The sequence below is a fragment of the Pocillopora verrucosa genome, chromosome 1 (genome assembly GCF_036669915.1).
Source record: "Pocillopora verrucosa isolate sample1 chromosome 1, ASM3666991v2, whole genome shotgun sequence".
Taxonomy (NCBI): domain Eukaryota; kingdom Metazoa; phylum Cnidaria; class Anthozoa; order Scleractinia; family Pocilloporidae; genus Pocillopora; species Pocillopora verrucosa.
In genome coordinates this window covers 1,407,634-1,427,023 of record NC_089312.1, presented here as the reverse complement: position 1 = coordinate 1,427,023, position 19,390 = coordinate 1,407,634, and the positions used below count along the sequence as shown (strand labels likewise).

The following is a 19,390-nucleotide window of genomic DNA, read 5'->3' as shown; positions in this document are numbered from 1 at the left end:
TATGTTGAGGTTATGTTTTTTTTAATGACCTATGCCACTGTCAGTGCACCATGTTGAAGGGTTGAACGCTTGAACGTTTAATTTAAAGTTAATGTTTGATCCAAGTAGTAATTTCGGACATAATCGTAGACTGCAGAAAGACGTGGAGAGAGTGATTTAACCTGAGAATGTTGTAAACAAAGATGCCTCGTAGATTTAGCCTCGCACGAGTTGGACAGCTTAAGTCATCGTTTTTCAGTACTGTTTTCGTTTTCCATCTCCATCTGTTCGTAAGTATTTACGCTGTGGCTAGTCAGCCTCGCTTCATGTTTCACGTTCAAGTCGATATATCGTGGGAAAATAAGCCTCTGTCTAGCTTTCTTCGTGTCTTTAAGACTTAATTCGACGCTATACACTACAGTGGCGAAGAGGTAAACTGGAGTACGAACAGCCAACATCGACGAACGAGAAAATCCGGTTTTAAATCTACGATATCAGTTCAACATAACGTAAACCACATAGTGGGAAGACCTCCTTTTGATGTCTTCAATGCTGAGTCTGAAGATATCGAGTTCTATCTCGAACGGTTGCAAGAATATTTCACCGCCTACGATATTAGGAACGACACGGACAGTCCCGCTAAACGAAGAGCAATACTCTTAACATCTCTTGGAAGTGGTGCTTATCGAGTCTTAAAGGATTTGTTGTTACTGGACAAATACAAAGACTTTTGACCAGCTTGCAACGCTGCTGAGTGGTTATTACTTGCCCATTGGCTTGTAAGTCATAGAGAGAGACCGATTTTATTCTGCAAATCAGAAACCGGGGCAAAGCATCGTGGAGTTTGTGAGCGGGTTAAAAAGTCTCACGGGAAAATGTGAATTCACCAACTTGCTTTTAAATGATATTCTACGCGATCGTTTCATCTGCGGGCTACGCGCGGAGCAGATTAAGCGGAAAATGATTATCGGCCAACTTCATTTTTCAAGAAGCAGGGGACGCTGCAATCGACCAAAAAATAGCGTAGAAGGATGTACGACACTTTGGAGGAAATCCTCATGGTGAAAGTTCTGCGTCGGGCGTAAATCAGGTTAAGCGTGACAACGTGTGTTCACGCGGCCGCTCAGTGGGTCGACGTCACCAAAGGAAACGCTGTTTTCGCTGTGGGTTAGCCAACCACACCCCAGAAAAATGCAATTACAAGGATTTTGAGTTTTTTTTTTTTTTTTTTTTTTAACTGCCATTTAACGGGTCATAGTCAGATAGTCAGAGTGTCGCAATGCAAAACCACCACCAAAAGAGATGGCGTGCAAACAACATGTACATCACACGGAATAGGATTCAGAAGCTGGACTGCAGGAGAACATAGGAGATGAATTTTTCGGGTCCATTTTCACCCTGGAAGAGAGTTAGAAATTAGAGCTGCGTTAGTCAGGACTTGCAGCACCTGCTATGAAGGTCCCTGTGCAGATTGAAGAATTCCAGATGGAAGTCGACATGGGAGCGGTAGCATCAATCTTAAACTACACAGATTATGAGCGGTATTTCAAGTACCTTGCAGTGCGGCCAATAGAAATATCATTCCATGCTTATACTGGTACACTGCTGGACATTGCAGGACAGATTGTATGCGCCGAACAATGGCTGCAGTGCGTATTTATGCTCGTTATTTTCCTGTCTTATTTCCGACGCTTTTTATGTCTGCATTTATTTTAGTCGACTTTCCTCGTCTTTACAAAGTTTTTGACTTGAAAGTCGCGACTTTAAGAGTTCACCAGAGCAGTTTCTTTCGCTTGAAGCGAAAGCTGTTTGTATTGCGGCTTGTGTGCTTATGGACTAATATCTTTGTTTTTCTCTCCCTGTTAAATTGACATCAACGTCCATTTGGATGTTGAACTAAATCCTGGACTAACTTCTTCATCTTCAAGATCCAAATGGAAACGGCCCTATCGTGGATGCTGGAGTGAAACGGTCATGGCACGTGAAGCAACGAAGGTTTTTAATATTCAACCCGCCATGACACCTCGTCGTCACCAATTTGCATTTCACTCAGGACGGAGCGACAACAATCTTGTTCGTATTCCGCTGATATCAAATCAGCCATGCTGTAGTTCACCTCTACGTTTCGGTGTTTGGAATGCTCGCTTACTGAAAACCAAAGTATCGTCGCTATGAGATCTTATGTTATCTCGTCGACTTCACCTTCTATCTGTGACTGAATCGTGGCTTAATCATCATTAATAAATCATCATCACTGCAGGTTAAACATGGAGCAGTGGCCTAGGTAGTAGTACTTTTTAATAATGGATGTTGTTAAAGTGTTGTGATAAGTGCATTTCATTGAAATAATACAGTTTGAATAATTCCGAATATAAACCTTTTATGGCTTACTTACAGGTGAATCAACTTGGTATTCATGGCGAAGGCTCCTGGTGGCAGCTCTTTGATTTGGTTATCATACAAGTACCTTCGAAAAGGATATACCCTTGATCTAATGTCTATTTTGACTTAGTTGAACCCATTTTTTAGATTTAGTCAATGTTAAAAAAAATAATCTTCACTGCAGGTTAAACATGGAGCAGTAATCTAGGTGGTAGTACTTTTTAATTATGGATGTTGTTAAAGTGTTGTGATAAATGCATTTTATTGAAATAATACAGTTTGAATAATTTCTAATATAAACCTGTTATGGCTTACTTACAGGCGAGTCAACTTGGTATTCATGGCGAAGACTCCTGGTGGCAGCTCTTTGATTTGGTTACCAAACAAGTACCTTCGAAAAGGATATACCCTTAATCTAATGTCTATTTTTAGTCCGTTTAGCTCATTTTTCCAGATTTAGTCATCACCGCAGGTTAAACATGGAGTAGTAACCTAAGTAGTAGTACTTTTTAATAATGGATGATGTTAAAGTGTTGTAATATTAGCATTTTATTGAAATAATACAGTTTGAATAATTTCTAATATAAACCTGTTATGGCTTACTTACAAGCGTGTCAACTTGGTATTCATGGCGAAGACTCCTGGTGGCAGCTCTTTGATTTGGTTTCCAGACAGGTACCTTCGAAAAGGATATACCCTTAATCTAATGTCTATTTTTAGTCAGTTTAACCCATTTTTCCAGATTTAGTCATCACCGCAGGTTAAACTTGGAGTAGTAACCTAAGTAGTAGTACTTTTTAATAATGGATGTTGTTAAAGTGTTGTAATAAATGCATTTCATCGAAATAATACAGTTTGAATAATTTCTAATATAAACTTGGTATTCATGGCGAAGACTCCTGGTGACAGCTCTTTGATTTGGTTACCACGGAAGTACCTTCGAGAAGGATATACCCTAAATTCAATGTCTATTTTGAGTTAGTTTTAACCCATTTTTCCAGATTTAGTCGGTGTTAAAAAAAAATCATCACCGCAGGTTAAACATGGAGTAGTAACCTAAGTAGTAGTACTTTTTAATTATGGATGTTGTTAAAGTGTTGTGATAAATGCATTTTATTGAAATAATACAGTTTGAATAATTTCTAATATAAACCTGTTATGGCTTACTTACAGGCGAGTCAACTTGGTATTCGTGGCGAAGACTCCTGGTGGCAGCTCTTTGATTTGGTTACCAAACAAGTACCTTCGAAAAGGATATACCCTTAATCTAATGTCTATTTTGAGTTAGTTTTTAAGGGATTTAGTCATCACCGCAGGTTAAACATGGAGCAGTGACCCGGGCAGTAGTACTTTTTAATAATGGATGTTGTTTAGCAACGTGATGGTTCACATCGCCATAACTACTTTGATTCTTGCTGCTTGTTTGTTTGAAGTTCGAAATCTCCTTCCGGTCCCTACTGGTATCTTTCTGTTAACGTAAAGCACTCCGCCACGTAATGTTGTTAACCCGTTTTGCATGCGGCTAGGTTTATACCCACTTTGCAAGTTGAAGTCATAATACTTTGTGATGGCTTTACAGTTTAATGCGCTACGGAGATTGTGTTGGCTGTTTGCAAAGACGCGTTGTAATAGTTTAAAATATACTTGTAACCAACATTTTCAAGTGTGTTTATTACAGGCGAGCCAGCTCGGTGTTATAAGTGAAGACTCCAGGTGGTAGTGCTCCTATGTGATTGCCATCCAAGTCCCTACGACAAGAATACATTTTTTTTGGGTCTTAATAACCCAGATTTTCAGATTCAAACAGTGTTTGAAATGATAAATGGCTTAAGTTAAACATGAAACAGAAACCCAGCCAATAGTGTTGTTTATAAATGAAGATCTTCACGTCACCATAACTATTTTGATTCTTGCCTCTCCTTTTTTTTTTTTGTCAGTCGTACCAGTCCCACAGGTTCCCACCAGTCATGCTAACGTAAGGCAGTCGACCACGTGATGTTTTACCCCAGTTTTGCCAGAAGCTAGATTTTAACTCGGTTTACAGGTTCACGTCATGACGGTTTTATAGTTTTATGTGCCACGCAGATAGTGAAGGGTTATCAGGGGTGAAAGGGGGAAAGGAGAACGGGATGGACGAACTTTGACCTTATCCGTTCTTGTTCTCCAGGGGTTAAATCTGATGTGCGACGGAGAAAAGAGTAGAATTTATATCTGAACATCATTTAAACAATGTCACTAAACAATTTGTTCGCAAATTACGTCAGTCGAGACGGAATTAGGAACAAACTTGTCCCCAGAGTCCTCTCCTTCAAGAGAATACCTTGAAAACTGCAGCGGATGCTCTCAGAACTAGACCTCTTAATATCAAATTTCTCTCGAATGTCTGAGTTTTTAGCTCTCCTACGTTAAGCACAAACTACGTGCATCTGCATAACTTCTGCATTTAAAAGAACTGATAACAGTTGGAACTGAATATTTATTAAAATTTTGAACCGAGATGTGTTAAATATGTTTGGATTTGGATCCTACCATTATGAACTTCGGTGTTCTACACGCATGTTTGGGTCTGTGTTGGTTCCTTAAAAATATTTGTCTTAGAGATATTAGATGTTATTTACTTACAGCCGAGTCAAATTAATGTTGTTGTTGAAGACGCGTAGTGGTAACTCTGCTATGTGATTGTCATGTAAGAACCTACATAAAGGATATATAGTTGAACCTCTAATAAGCAGCACCGTATAAAGCTGTCCCCCTGTATTAAGCGGTCTTTTGTTAAATTTCCGAATTTGTTTTCCATCAATCACTGTAATATTCGCCCCTACTAAGCGGTCGCGGTCACTCTTTACTGAGTCTTAGTGTGTATTGTCATTCACCTGTATTGAACAGTCACTTAAGGGAAACCCCTCAAATAAAACTTAGAAAAATAGTTAATATATGAGGATGACTGTTCACTTCCAGCCACTGCCGCTTGACCAATTGGGAAAATACGTCGCCTGGCAAATTCTTCGACTTGTTACCGTGTAACCATTTGTAAGTTTTGAAGACTTTGCATCACCAATACGTGAGAATGAATAATTCCTATTCGTTTTCGATCGTAAAACTGAATAGAAAATAGGATTTTCAAAACGAGGACCAAAGACATATGCTAGGAAATGATCATTGATTTAACTGTCCAAATACAAACCGTTCTACTCTCTTTCATTTTCTTCATGGATGACTACACCCATTAAACTCGAGGAGCGTCTTGATCATATTAAGTAAACACTGACATTACACTCTTATCACATCGAAGGTTAATATCAAAAATGAGCGTGGATATCTGTTACTTACAGTTCGATCAACTCAGTGTTATTATTAAAGACTCTTGGTGGTAGTTCCATTATCCGGTTGTTATTCAAGGCCCTAAGATTAGATATTCCATAATTTTATTTAAAATTATATTACCTCTTGTGTGCTGCTGCTGTTGAATACTTTTTTCGTTCGGAATCCAATTTATTCGTGCCGTGCCCGAATCAAATGAACGCGTTTAATGTTATTTTGAATGTGATTGAACAAATTGATATATATCAACACTTTAAGTATCGTACAATCTCAGTCCTCAACAATTGAACTTAAAAAACAACAGTAAGCTTACTTGGAAATTTTTGAAGTAAAAGTTCACATTCTATCATGTACAAGTAAAAATACAAGTTAGGCTTATGTTGAGGTTTCTTCAAGTCTGCTCAATGCCCTAACGTGAGGATCACTTCACCATGCTACTTTACAAGCGACCCTAATTATATTTTATTTACCTTGTGGTTGAAGACGCTCTTTGAATGTTCGCTTATAATCAACAAATAGCGGGACTGAGCACATCACGATAGCCGGTTAGGATAAACGTAACCTTTGTCTTTCGTCTGGAAATAGCTATGTTCATCCTTGCTTTGCAACTTAATTAAATGATCTATTCCACTGTCAGTGCACCTTGTTGAAGGGTTGTACAAAGTGATCATGAGAATGAAGTTTTGCGCCCAAAGCAGCTTCGGCTTGACCAATGACTTTAATAAGTCAACTGGCTTTTAAAGCCACCAAAGACCGTCTGTTACTCACCATGAATTGAGCTTGAAGAAACCTTGCCGATGTCTAATAAATGAGGCGAATGTATGGATAATCGATGCAATCTAAGGATTTTAATTTATTACTCACAGGTGAGTCAATTCGGCGTTGTAAGTGAAGACTCCAGGTGGAAGTGCTCCTATTTGGTTGCCATCCAACTCCCTACGAGAAGTATATATTGTTTTTTATCTATTCTGGGCTATTACGACCCAGATTTCCAGGTTGAAATAGTGTTTAAAATGATATTTTGATATATGATAATAACTTGATATATGATGATTGCCACTTTTAAGTCTATATATATTCATATATTCGTAGGGAGTTAAAGGTCCCTCGTGTGTTGCTCTTGATTACTTTTCTGTAGTTTACCTATCTAAGTTTTGTGTGGCATCGGTAAATGTAAGATTTAAGGTTAAGTTGTTATCACCACCATTACTTTGCACTCGAATAGTTACAGTATGTCTTTTTATGAGGTTCATTTTAAAGCTTTATCCTTGTAGTTTAAATTCCTTTAATTCTCCATCTTGGCCCGCCATTCTTTTTCAAAATTCAAAACCGTTATTTGAAGTTAGAAGGTGTTTTTCTTTCGTTCAGTAAAGTGTTAGAGAAAGTGTTTAGATAAAATAACATTGGACAGACGATCCTTGATACTAAAATTATACTAGGCAAAAATATGACCTGAAATAATTAGATTTAGATCCCCGATTTTTGACTCTTTCCGTAGTATGGGTGCAAATATGTAAGCTGTTTGCAAATGAACGTGTAATAAACAAGTAGTCAAAATTTTCAAATGTGATTCTATAAATGTGTTTATTACAGGCGAGTCAACTCGATGTTGCAGGTGAAGACTCCAGCTGGTAGTGCTCCTATTTGGTTGCCATCCAAGTACTTGCGAGAAGAATACATTGATTTTTATCTTCAGTGAAGTCTATTCTGGGCTACTAAGACCCAGAATTCCAGGTTCAAACAGTTAATAGTGTGTTTTTTTTAAATGAAAATGTTCACATCACCATAACTGTTTTGATTCTTGCCTCTTGTTTGTGTTCAGTCGTACCAGTCCTACAGGTTCCTACCTTTCTTGCCAACCTAAGGCAGTCGACCATGTGATGTTTTACCCCAGTTTTGCCAGGATATAGGTTTCAACTCGGTTTACAGTTTCACGTCATGACGGTTTTATAGTTTTGTGTGCCACGCAGATAGTGAAGGGTTATCAGGGGTCAAAGAGGGGTAAGGGGAACGGTATGGAAGAACTTAAGACTTGTCTATTTTTGAACCTCGGAAGAGGGATTCCAGGAGCTAAATCTGTTATGCGACTGAGAAAAGAGTAGACTTAAGTCTGATTACTTTTGTGTAGTTAGCACATTTAGATTTTGTGTGGCATCGAAAAATGTAGGTTTTAAGACTCAGCTGTTGACACCATTACTTTGCACTGGAATGGTTTTAATAAGTCTTTTGAGGAGGTGATGGGATTGAAAACCTTCTCTACAAATGGTAGGGTTTTGTGCTCTCTAACGTTACTTTAATTGCGTCTCTTTGAACATTCAGTTTTTTGAGCTGCTTACAAGTGAGTGTTGTGATAAATGCAATACATTGAAATAATACAGTTTAAATAATTTCGAATATAAACCTGTTATGGCTTACTTACAGGCGAGTCAACTTGGTATTCATGGCGAAGACTCCTGGTGGCAGCTCTTTGATTTGGTTACCAAACAAGTACCTTCAAAAAGGATATACCCTGAATCTAATGTCTATTTTGAATTAGTTTAACCCATTTTCCAGATTTGGTCAGTGTTAAAAAAAATAATTATCACTGCAGGTTAAGCATGGAGCAGTGACTCGGGCAGTAGCACTTTTTAATAAAGGATTTTGTGATCGTTCACATAACTATAACTTTTTTTATTCCTGCCGCTCGTTTGTGTTCAGTTCGACATCTCCTATCGGTTTCTATTTGTGTCATGCTGCTAACGTAAAGCATTCCACCACGTGATGTTGTTAACCTGTTTTGCATGCGGCTAAGTTTATACCCACTTTGCATGTTGAAGTCATAATATTTTGTGACTGCTTTATAGTTTAATGCGCTACGGAGAAAAAGGTAGGTAGTGGAGGAGCGGGGATGAGGTATAATTTATCAATCTTTGTACCGAGGAGAGAGGATTCTTAGAGATAAGCTGATGAGCGACTGAGTTAAGAGTAGTGCATAAAGTATAAATATTATTCGAATAGAGAAGTGAAGTCCCTTGATTGAACAAAAATGTAGTAAAACGTCTCAATTTTTGAAAGACCCAAAATGTTCGCAAAATACGTCTATCGAAAAGAGTTCTTTCTTTTTGAGAAGACCGCTCAAACTTGAGAAAAAGCTCTCTCTCTCTGTCCAAATACGATCAGTATTATGTTAATCAGCGATTAATTGAAAGGGGGGCTTGTGACACTTGAAATAGTTTATATGTAAGGAAGACTTTTCACTTACAGCCACCGCAGCTTGACTAATTGGGAAAATAAGTCGCCTGGCAAATTCTTCAACTTGTTGCCGTTTAACCACCTGTAAGTTTTGGAAACTTAGCATCACCAATACATGAAAATGTATAAATCCTATTCACGTTCGATTGCAGTACTGATGTGAAAAGAAATGCAGAGTACGAGACCTGTTCTTTTGAGAGGAAACGCGTGAAAGTACCTCCCTCTACATACTGGCCACGCTTATACAAACTGATAAAACATCGTTAGTAAGGGAATATAAAAAAGGATTTACGAAACGAGGACCACCGACATATGCCAGGAAATAATCATTGATTAAACTGTCCAAATACAAACAGTCCTACTCTCTTTCGGTTCTCTTCATGGTTGACTACACCCACTCAGCTTGAGGACTGTCTTGATCATATTAAGTAAACACTGACATTACACTCGTATCCTATCGAAGGTTAATATCAAAAATAGGCGTTGAAATCACTAAGCTTGAGAAGGGTCTTGATTATATTAAGTAAACACTTACACATTACACACTCTTAGCACATCGAAGGTTAAAATATAGAATAGGCGTGGATATTTGTTACTTACAGTTCGATCAACTTAGTGTTATTACTGAAGACTCCAGTTGGTAGCTCCTTTATCTGGTTATAACCCAAGGACCTAAGAAGAGATATTCCATGACTTAAGTTAAAATTATACTACCTCTTGTGTGTTGCTGCTGTTGCGTCCTTTTTCCGGTCGGAATACAGTTTATTTGTGCCGCGTCCGGGTCAAACAAACCCTTTTAATATAATCTTGAACGTGATTGAACAAATTGATTTATATCACCATAAGTAAGGTCCAGTCTCAGTCCTCAAGGACTGAACTTAGAAATAACATTTTCAACGTTTTCGTTGCTGTTTCTGCCATTTTATCATCATTTTTCTGGTAGTTTTGCGTTGGATTAATTTCGTTACTTTGGAAATTTCCGGAGAGAAATTATACATCAGTCAGTTAACATGTTTGCAGTATTAAAAAACACTGATTTCTCTGAATAGCACCGGCCTAAATCTGATGAAAGTCATTATTGCTTAACTCTCAGGGAGAAAAGATGCCGAAAAAATTACTTTTCGTGGGAAAAGTTGACCGACTGAGTTAGTAGTAAACCTAGCTCCTCTCAAGAGGGGTATACCGAATATTTGGAGATGACGATCAGTCTTATGTTAACCAGCGATTGATTGAAAGTGAGTCTTGTGACACTTGAAAAAGTTTGTAAGTGAGGAAGAATTTTCACTAACAGCCACAGCAGCTTGACTAATTGGGAAAATAAGTCGCCTGGCAAATTCATCAACTTGTTGCCGTTTAACAAACTGTAAGTTTTGGAAACTTTGTATCAACAATACGTGGAAATTTATATATCCTGTTCACGTTCAGCCGTAATACTAATGTGAAAAGAAATGCAGAGTGCGAGACCCGTTCTTCTGAAAGGAAACGCTTGCAGGTGTCTCTCTCTTCATACTGGCCACGCACATTCAAACTGATAAAACAAAGTTAGCAAGGGAATAGAAAATAGGATTTACAAAACGAGGGCCACTGACATATGCTAGGAAATGATCATTGATTAAACTGTTCAAATACAAACCTTCCTACCCTATTTCATTCTCTTCATGATTGACTACACCCACTAAGCTTGAGGACTGTCATGATCGTATCAAGTAAACACTGACACTACACTCTTAGCACATCGAAGGTTAATATTAAGAATGGGTGTGGATAATTGTTACTTACAGGCCCCTCAACTCAGTGTTATAATGGAAGACTCCAGATGGTAGCTCTTTTATCGCGTTGTTACTTAGGGCCCTAAGAGGAAATATTCCATGATTTTAGTTAGAATCATATTGGCTCCTGTGTGTTGCTGCCTGAGGTTTTCTTTTCGGTCGGAATACAGTTTGTTTGTGCTGTGCCCAGGTCAAGCAAACGCTTTCACTCTAATCTTGAATGTGAATGAACAAGTTGATATATATCAACACTTTAAGTATGGAACAATCTTACTCATCAATGATTGAACTTAAGAAACAACAGTAAGCTAAGGTGGAAATAGTTAAGCAAAAGTTAACGTGATTTTATCATGTACAAGTAAATTTACAAGTTAGGCTTATGTTGAGGTTTCTTCAAGTCTCTCCAACGCATTCGCCGTGACGTGGGGATCACCTTACAATGCTACTTTGCAAGCAAACCTGGTCATATTTTGTCTACTTTGTGGTTGAAGACGCTCACAGAATATTCGGATAAAACACACGCTTATGGAAGTTGTAAAAATTCTTTATTCTTCGGCGCGTTTCGTCTTACTGTCATAGACTTCTTCGGGGAGTTTTGCAAATTAATGCTAGACACTTGTATTAAGAAGCCATACTATGGCTATAACGGGGCCCAATGACCATACGGCTTGGCAGGACTTACGAACAGAAACAGGCGAAGTTTTGGAATATGTAAAGAATAATTTAGCGGCGAGGCGAGAAAAATATCTGTGGGCTAACTGATAAACGAAACGTGTCGGAAAATAAACAGGTTTTACCACTGTTCGTAGAGAGCTGCTCAGTAGCTTAGTTTTCAAAAATTTTGTTTTTAAAAACTTTTTGAATTTTAAAAAAAATAGTTAATTAAATTTTTTTTTTTTTAAATTGGGTTTAAACTTAATGATAACTTGAGAGTAACTTGATAGTAACCTCTCAAACTTATTGTCTTGTTGAAAATTAGCTAGTAAATTTTGTTCCTCTGCAATGTACTGGGACATTAAAAGTAAGCTATTCGGATATCTGGTAAGGTTTAGGACCATGATTTGGCGAAAGAGATGAATTTTGACGTGGGGATCACCTCACAATGCTACTTTAGAAGCGAACCTGGTCATATTTCGTCTACCTTGTGGTTCAAGACGCTTGCTGAATATTCGGATAAAACACACGCTTATGCAAGTTGTAAAACTTCTGTGCAAGTTTGATTCACGCCACCCGTAAGTTTTTTGTTCATTATCTACTGGAGATGACGATTAGTCTTATGTTAACCAGCGATTGATTGAAAGTGAGTCTTGTGACACTTGAAAAAGTTTGTCAGTGAGGAAGAATTTTCACTTACAGCCACCGCAGCTTGACTAATTGGGAAAATAATTCGCCTGGCAAATTCATCAACTTGTTGCCGTTCAACGACCTGTAAGTTTTGGAAACTTTGTATCAACAATGCGTGGAAATTTATACATCCTGTTCGCGTTCAGCCGTAATACTAATGTGGAAAGAAATGCAGAATGCGAGACCCGTTCTTCTGAAAGGAAACGCTTGCAGGTGCCTCCCTCTACATACTGGCCACGCCCATCCGAACTGATAAAACAAAGTTAGCAAGGGAATAGAAAATAGGATTTACAAAACGAGGGCCACTGACATATGCTAGGAAATGATCATTGATTAAACTGTCCAAATACAAACCTTCCTACCCTATTTCATTCTCTTCATGGTTGACTACACCCACTAAGCTTGAGGACTGTCATGATCGTATCAAGTAAACACTGACACTACACTCTTAGCACATGGAAGGTTAATATTAAGAATGGGCGTGGATAATTGTTACTTACAGGTGGATCAACTCAGTGTTATAATGGAAGACTCCATATGGTAGCTCTTTTATCGCGTTGTTACTTAGGTTTCTAAGAGGAGATATTCCATGATTTTAGTTAGAATCATATTACCTCCTGTGTGTTGCTGCCTGAGCAAACAAACCGTTCTACCCTCTTTCATTCTCTTCCAGGTTGACCACACCCCCTGAGCTTGAGGAGCGTCTTGATAATATTAAGTTAACACTGACATTACACTCTTGGCACATCGAAGGTTAACATAATAAAAATGGGCGTGGATATTTGTTACTTACAATGCCATCAATTTAGTGTTATTATTGAAGACTCCAGGTGGAAGCTCCTTTATCTGGTTGTTATCCAAGGACCTAAGAGAAGATATTCCACGACTTCAGTTCAAATTATACTCATATAGTCAGGTGGTTAAGCGGCAACAACTTGAAGAATTTGCAAGGCGACTTATTTTTCCAATTAGTCATACTGCTGTGGCTGTAAGTGAAAAGTCTTCCTTACATTTAAACTATTTCAAGTGTCACAAGACGTACTTTTAATCAATCGCTTGTTAACATTGAAATTGAGTCTTGTGACACTTGAAATAATTTGTATCGGAGGACGAGTTTTCTCGAATAAGCGCCCACCTCGAATAAGCGCCCACCCTGAAGGTAGAAAAAGTTTATAAGCACCCAGCCTCGAATAAGCACCCACCCCCAAAAAGTACTTTTTAAGCGCCCAACCTCGAATAAGCACCCACCCCCAAAAAGTAGTTTTTAAGCGCCCAACCTCGAAAAAAGCGCCCACCCCCGAAAGAAAAAAAATAAAGTGCATAAGAGGAATACGGGTATTGATTATTACGGTATTTCATTAATGGCTTACCATCTCTAGTTTCATTGTCTGAAAATTTTATGACAACGTTGGGATTTTTCTCAAAGTTTCAACTGAAATGTCCATGTGGGCGCAAAGTTCTTTCAGCCGCAAAATGTCCCGCTCAAACTTCGTGGCAATAGCCCAGCTTGTTGTCCGCGCTTTGAATGTTCTTGGCACAACAAGTCCGTTCTCCAGCCTTCTTGACCCTGTTACTTTAGCAGAAACCTCATTATCGTCGTAAGCTCTCAGAAATGTATAGATGAGGTAAGATAGTTCCATTGGCACATATCCTACAAGCTCGCTGCCGGTATAAGCTTCCAAATACGTCCCAATTGGATATTCGTCATGTTGTTTGACTTCCTTTCATCATCCTCGCGGCAGTTAAGTTTCTCTCCCAAAGTTGGAGTCCACACAGATTTATAAATATGATGACCTCGTATAACTGATGTGAATTGCACTTCAAACACAAAGTTCCATTTCAGATAGTGAAAACTTGAGCGAGTCATGGCTTTGAATTCACATTGAATGCTCTGGCACTAAAAGCGAGCTGTTCAGTTAGTTAAGCTACAGCGGAAGCCACACGTGTTTCCTGTTACGTACCGGGAGCTCTTTGACTATCGTTCATTGGGCAAGTTCTCATTTACTCGTCGGATGTTGGCTTGGGACTCTTAAATGCCACATCACAGACAGCGTCAAGCAAGAACTCGCACAGGCAAAGATCGACCCTGTCATAGTACCCGGTGGTTGTACTCAGCATATCCAAGCCCCTGACGTGGCATGGAATAAGCCCTTCAAGGCCAAAGTAACTGAGAAGTACGATGCGTGGATGGCTGACGGAGCTCATTCATTTACAGCTGCAGGAAACATGCGTGGCCCACCTCGTCCTGAAATCGTCAAGTGGGCTCTTGAGGCCTGGGAAACTCTAGACAGAGAGTGAATTATCCGTTCTTACAGAAGCTGCGCGCTTACTGTGGCTCCTGACGGATCTGAAGATGATCAGATTCATTGCCTAAAGGAGGGTCAACCTTGTCGTACAGGACAAGATCGCCTGGCATCCATCCAGCCCTAACAGCTTCTTGCGCGACTGACTCATTTGCTGATGTTACGCTGTCGGATGTCGAGGAGGCAGCACCAGAAAGTTCACTTATTGAGCTGAGTGACGATGACGTTGAAGTTGATTGAGAATTATCATAGCAAAAGAGACTTCTGCGAAGACCGAACAATGAGTTGCTAGTCCTGGGCATAAACCGAACAATGAACAGTTACAATTTATATGCTTTAACATTTTATCATGTTTTGTTCTCATTTATTGTTTTGTTACAAAATCAACTTTTTACTTACTGAAAATGGTGAAAATGTAATAAGCGCCTAGCCTCGAATAAGCGCTCACCTCGAATATGCGCCCACCTTGAAAGTCAAAAAATTAAATAAGCGCCCTGGTCGCTTAATCGAATAAATACGGTATTCACGCTATCGTTTGTCAGCCTCGTTTTCATATATCACGTTCGAGTCGATATATCGTGGGAGCCTCCGTCCTGTTTCCTTCGCGTCCATAGACTTAATCCGACGCCGTAGGCTACGGTGGCGACGAGGTAAACTGGAGAAAGAACAGCCAACCTCGACGAACGGAGCATTACGTGAAAGTCCGGTCTTAAATCTATGATATCAGCTCAACCTTAACGGCGGGAAGACCTCTTTTTGATGTCTTCAATGCTGAGTCTGAAGATATCGAGAGCTATATCGAACGGCTGCAAGAATATTTCATCGCCTTCGATATTAAGAACGACACGAACAGTCCCGCTAAACGAAGAGCAATACTCTTAACATTTACTGGAAGTGGTGCTTATCGAGTCTTAAAGGATTTGTCATTCCCGGAAGCGCCGAATACGAAGACTTTTGACTAGCTTGTAACGCTGTTGCGTGGTCATTACACGCCCATTCGCTTGTGAGTCGCAGAAAGATACCGATTTTATTCTGCAAACCAGAAACCGAGGCAAAGCATCGTGGAGTTTGGAGGAAATCCTTACGGTGAAAGTTCTTCGTCGGGCGTAAATCAGGTTAAGCGTGACAACGTGTGGTCACGCGGTCGCTCAGTGGGTCGACGTCACCAAAGGAAACGCTGTTTTCGCTGCGGGCTAGCCAACCACACCCCAGAAAAATGCAAATACAAGAATTCTGAATGTTTAACTGCCATGTAACGGATCATAGTCTGAGTGTGGCAATGCAAAACCACCACCAAAAGAGATGGCGAGCAAACAACATCTACATCACACGGAACAGGATTCAGAAGCTGGACTGCAGGAGAACATGGGAGATGAATTCTTAGGTCCATTTTCACTCTGGAAGAGAGTTAGAAATAAGAGCTGCGTAAGTCAGGACTTTCAGCACCTGCTATGATGGTCTCTGTGCAGATTGAAGGCGTAGAATTCCGGATTGAGGTCGAAACGGGAGCGGCAGCTTCAATCTTATACTACACAGATTATGAGCGGTATTTCAAGTACCTTGCAGTGCGACCCAGTAGAAATATCATTCCCTTCTTATGCTGGTGCACCGCTGGACATTTCAGGACAGATTGTATGCGCCGAACAATGGCTGCAATGCCTATTTATGCTCGTTATTTTCCTGTCATATTTCTAGCACTTTTTATGTCAACATCTATTTTAGTCGACTTTTTTCGTTTTTACAAAGTTTCTCACTTGGAAGAAGCGACTTTAAGAGTTCACCAGAGCAGTTTCTTTCGCTTGAAGTGAAAGCTATTTGTATTGCGGCTGGTGTGCTTATGGACTAAGCATGAATATATTTGTTTTTTCTCTCCCTGTTAAATTGAAATAACCGTCCATATGGATGTTGAGCTAAATCCTGGACCAACTTCTTCATCTTCAAGATCCAAATAGAAGCGGCCCTATCGTGGATGCCGGAGTGGAAGAATGGTCAGGGCGTGTGAAGTAACGAAGGTTTTTAATATTCAACCCGCCATGACACCTCGTCGTCACCAATTTTCATTTCACTCAGGACGGAATGACAACAATCTTGTTCGTATTCCGCTGATATCAAATCGGCCATGCTGTAGTCCACTACTATGTTTCAGTGTTTGGAATACTCTCTCACCGAAAACCAAAGTATCGTCGCTACGTGATCTTATGTTGTCTTGTAGTCTTGATCTTCTATCCGTGACTGAATCGTGGCTTACCTCAAACGATAGTATTACCATTGCCGACCTCACGAATTCACTTGAGGATTACGCTCTTCATCACTTGCCAAGATCCACTCGCAGAGGAGGTGGACTTGCTGTTATCGCACGCAAAGGGCTTCATGTTTCCCGAAATTAGGCTGCATTTTTTCTTTGTTCGAACATTTTGATTCAGCTATCACCTCTGGTTCAAAGTTTTTCGCCTTGTGACAGTATATCGACCTTCACCGTCCAAGAAAAATGGCTTTACAGTAGAAAGGTTTTTCTCAGAATTCTCTGCGTTATCAGAGGAGTTGACTGTTACATTCTGTCAATTCCTTCTTTGTGGTGATTTCAACTTTCACGTCGATGTCGACTCAAATGCAAACGCCAAACAATTCTGTGACCTTTTTTTTCGGCTGATATGTCATCCTCTATGAGAGCTCATCGGGACCACATCTTGGAACTGGTCACAGAGATGTGAAAAAGCCGTTTGTGCTATGAAATACACCCTGACGTCGGCGGCAGCTGTATTGGCGCACTTTGACCCTGAGTTTCCTATGGAATTGTCGGTTGACGCCATTCCGTTTATCCCAATGGAAACCGTCGCTCCATTGCCTGCGTGTCACAAACTCTGAACGAACACAACAAAGCATTCAGTTACAGCATCAGATTTGTTCCATAGAAGCGAAATGCAGTGGCTGATGCGTTATCACGACTGCCCTGCCCTCCGCGTTTAACGAAGAGGATGCTATATATAGAGTGGAAGAACGTCTGGTTCACTCGTTAGCCATTACGCACAAGGAGATAAGGTACGCCACACGGGTTGACCCAGTACTATCCAGCGCGTTAGAGTTTGTCAAACAAGGATGGGCACAACATGTGGAGGATCTTCGGCTACAACCCTTTTTCAACCGCCGACTTAAGTTATCAGTAGAGCAAGATTGTCTTCTGTTGGGGCCACGAGTAATCAAACCTACACGGTTTTAGGAAGACTGGTTGGAAGAGTTGCACACAGGTCACCCAGGCATTGTACGGACGAAGGAAACGGCTCTTACGTACTTATGGTGGCCGAACATTGATCACAAAATTGAATAAGCTGTGTTAATCTGCGGCAGCTGTCAACAAGTTAGAAAACCATCTGTAGTGGCTCTTCTAACACCTTGGTTATGGCCGAGTAATCCTTGGTACCGAGTTCACGTTGATTACGCTTACGACAACTATAGCCATTTTACGGGAACTATTCGCTAAATATGGATTGCCAGTGCATTGCACAATGGTCCTCAATTTCGAAGCGAGGAATTTGCGCATTTTATGAAATTCAAGGGCGTCAAACACATTCGTGTTGCTCCTTATAACGTAGTTAGTAATGGCATGGGAGAACGGATGGTTCAGTCATTCAAGAACCATATGAAGGCCTGCAAAGGTAGTAAACTATCGATTCAGCAACATACTACCAACTACCTGTTGATTTACCGGTCAACAAGGTATCCTACCACCGGCGAAACATCTGCTGGCCTATTCCTGGGATGAGAGTTACGCATCCGTTAAAATTTTCTTCGCCCAAGTGTTTGGGAAAAGCTGATGGATTCACAAATAAAGCAGAAAGCAACACTTGACGCCTAAACTGAGTTTTGAGAGTTCTATACAGGTGACAGAGTCCTGGTTAAAGATCTTAGGGAAGAGTACGCTTAGTGGCCCGACTCCATAGCTGAGCGGAGCGGACCCAAGTATTACAGGTTTCCACCAGTCATGTTGACATAAGGCAGTCGACCACTTGATGTTTTACCCCAGTTTTGCTAGAAGGTAGGTTTCAACTCGGTTTACAGGTTCAAGTCATGAAGCTTTTATAGTTCTATGTGCCACTCAGATAATGAAGGGATTTGATGAGGTGATGGGATTGAAACCTTATCTACGAATGGCTGAATTTTGTGAAATAATACAGTTTGAATAACTTCGAATATAAACCTGTTATGGCTACTTACAGGCGAGTCAACTTGGTATTATCATGCAAGTACCTTCGAAAAGGATATACCCTCAATCTGATGTCCATTTTGAATTTAACCCATTTTTCCAGATTTAGTCAATGTTAAAAAAAATAATCATCACTGCTGGTTAAACATGGAGCAGTGACCCAGGCAGTAGTACTTTTGAGTAGTTTAGCAATGTGATCGTACACATCACCATAATTAATTTGATTCTTGCCGCTCGTTTGTGTTCAGTTCTACATCTCCTACCGGTTCCTACTTGTATCATGCCGCTAACGTAACGCACTCCAACACGTAATGTTGTTAACCCGTTTTGCATGCAGCTAGGTTTATACCCACTTTGTAAGTTGAAGTCATAATATTTTTTGTGACGACTTTATAGTTTAATGTGCTCGGAGATATTTAAAGGTCATAAAAAGAAAAAGATAGGTGGTGGAGTAGCGGGGTTGAGATATAACTCATCAATTTTTGAACCGGGGAAAGAGGATTCTGGGAGATAAGCTGATACGCGACTGGGTGAAGAGTAGTGCTTAAAGTCTAAACATTATTCGAATACAGATGTGAAGTCCCTTGATTGAACAAAAGTGTAGTAAAACGTTTCAATTTTTGAAAGACCCAAAATATTTGCAAAATACGTCTTGAACATGTAAATATCCGTGCACCTGTCTATTAATTATATATTAAGTGTCATTGTTCCTTCTGCAATGTTCTGGGACCATAAAAATCAAGCTATTCACATATCTGGTAAAATTCAGGACCATGATTTGGCAATGAAAGATAATTTTTTCCTTTTAAACAATTTGTGAATGTAACAGGATTGATAACTTTGGAAATGAGATTGAAACC

At 39.8% G+C, this 19,390-nt stretch overlaps 1 protein-coding gene across 1 annotated transcript in view; it reads right to left on the bottom strand.

Annotated features, from left to right (window-relative positions):
* Positions 1-4,033: 4,033 nt before the first annotated feature.
* The window catches only part of LOC131800057 (uncharacterized), a 34,430-nt gene continuing 19,073 nt past the window's right edge, over positions 4,034-19,390 (bottom strand). The window contains exons 17-24 of the mRNA XM_066174751.1: positions 14,357-14,623; positions 9,514-9,585; positions 8,924-8,995; positions 8,102-8,173; positions 6,547-6,618; positions 5,692-5,763; positions 4,984-5,055; positions 4,034-4,109 (exon numbers count right to left, since the gene is read on the bottom strand). Coding sequence (XP_066030848.1) covers positions 4,034-4,109; positions 4,984-5,055; positions 5,692-5,763; positions 6,547-6,618; positions 8,102-8,173; positions 8,924-8,995; positions 9,514-9,585; positions 14,357-14,623 — 775 coding nt within the window. The remainder of the gene's footprint in view (positions 4,110-4,983; positions 5,056-5,691; positions 5,764-6,546; positions 6,619-8,101; positions 8,174-8,923; positions 8,996-9,513; positions 9,586-14,356; positions 14,624-19,390) is intronic.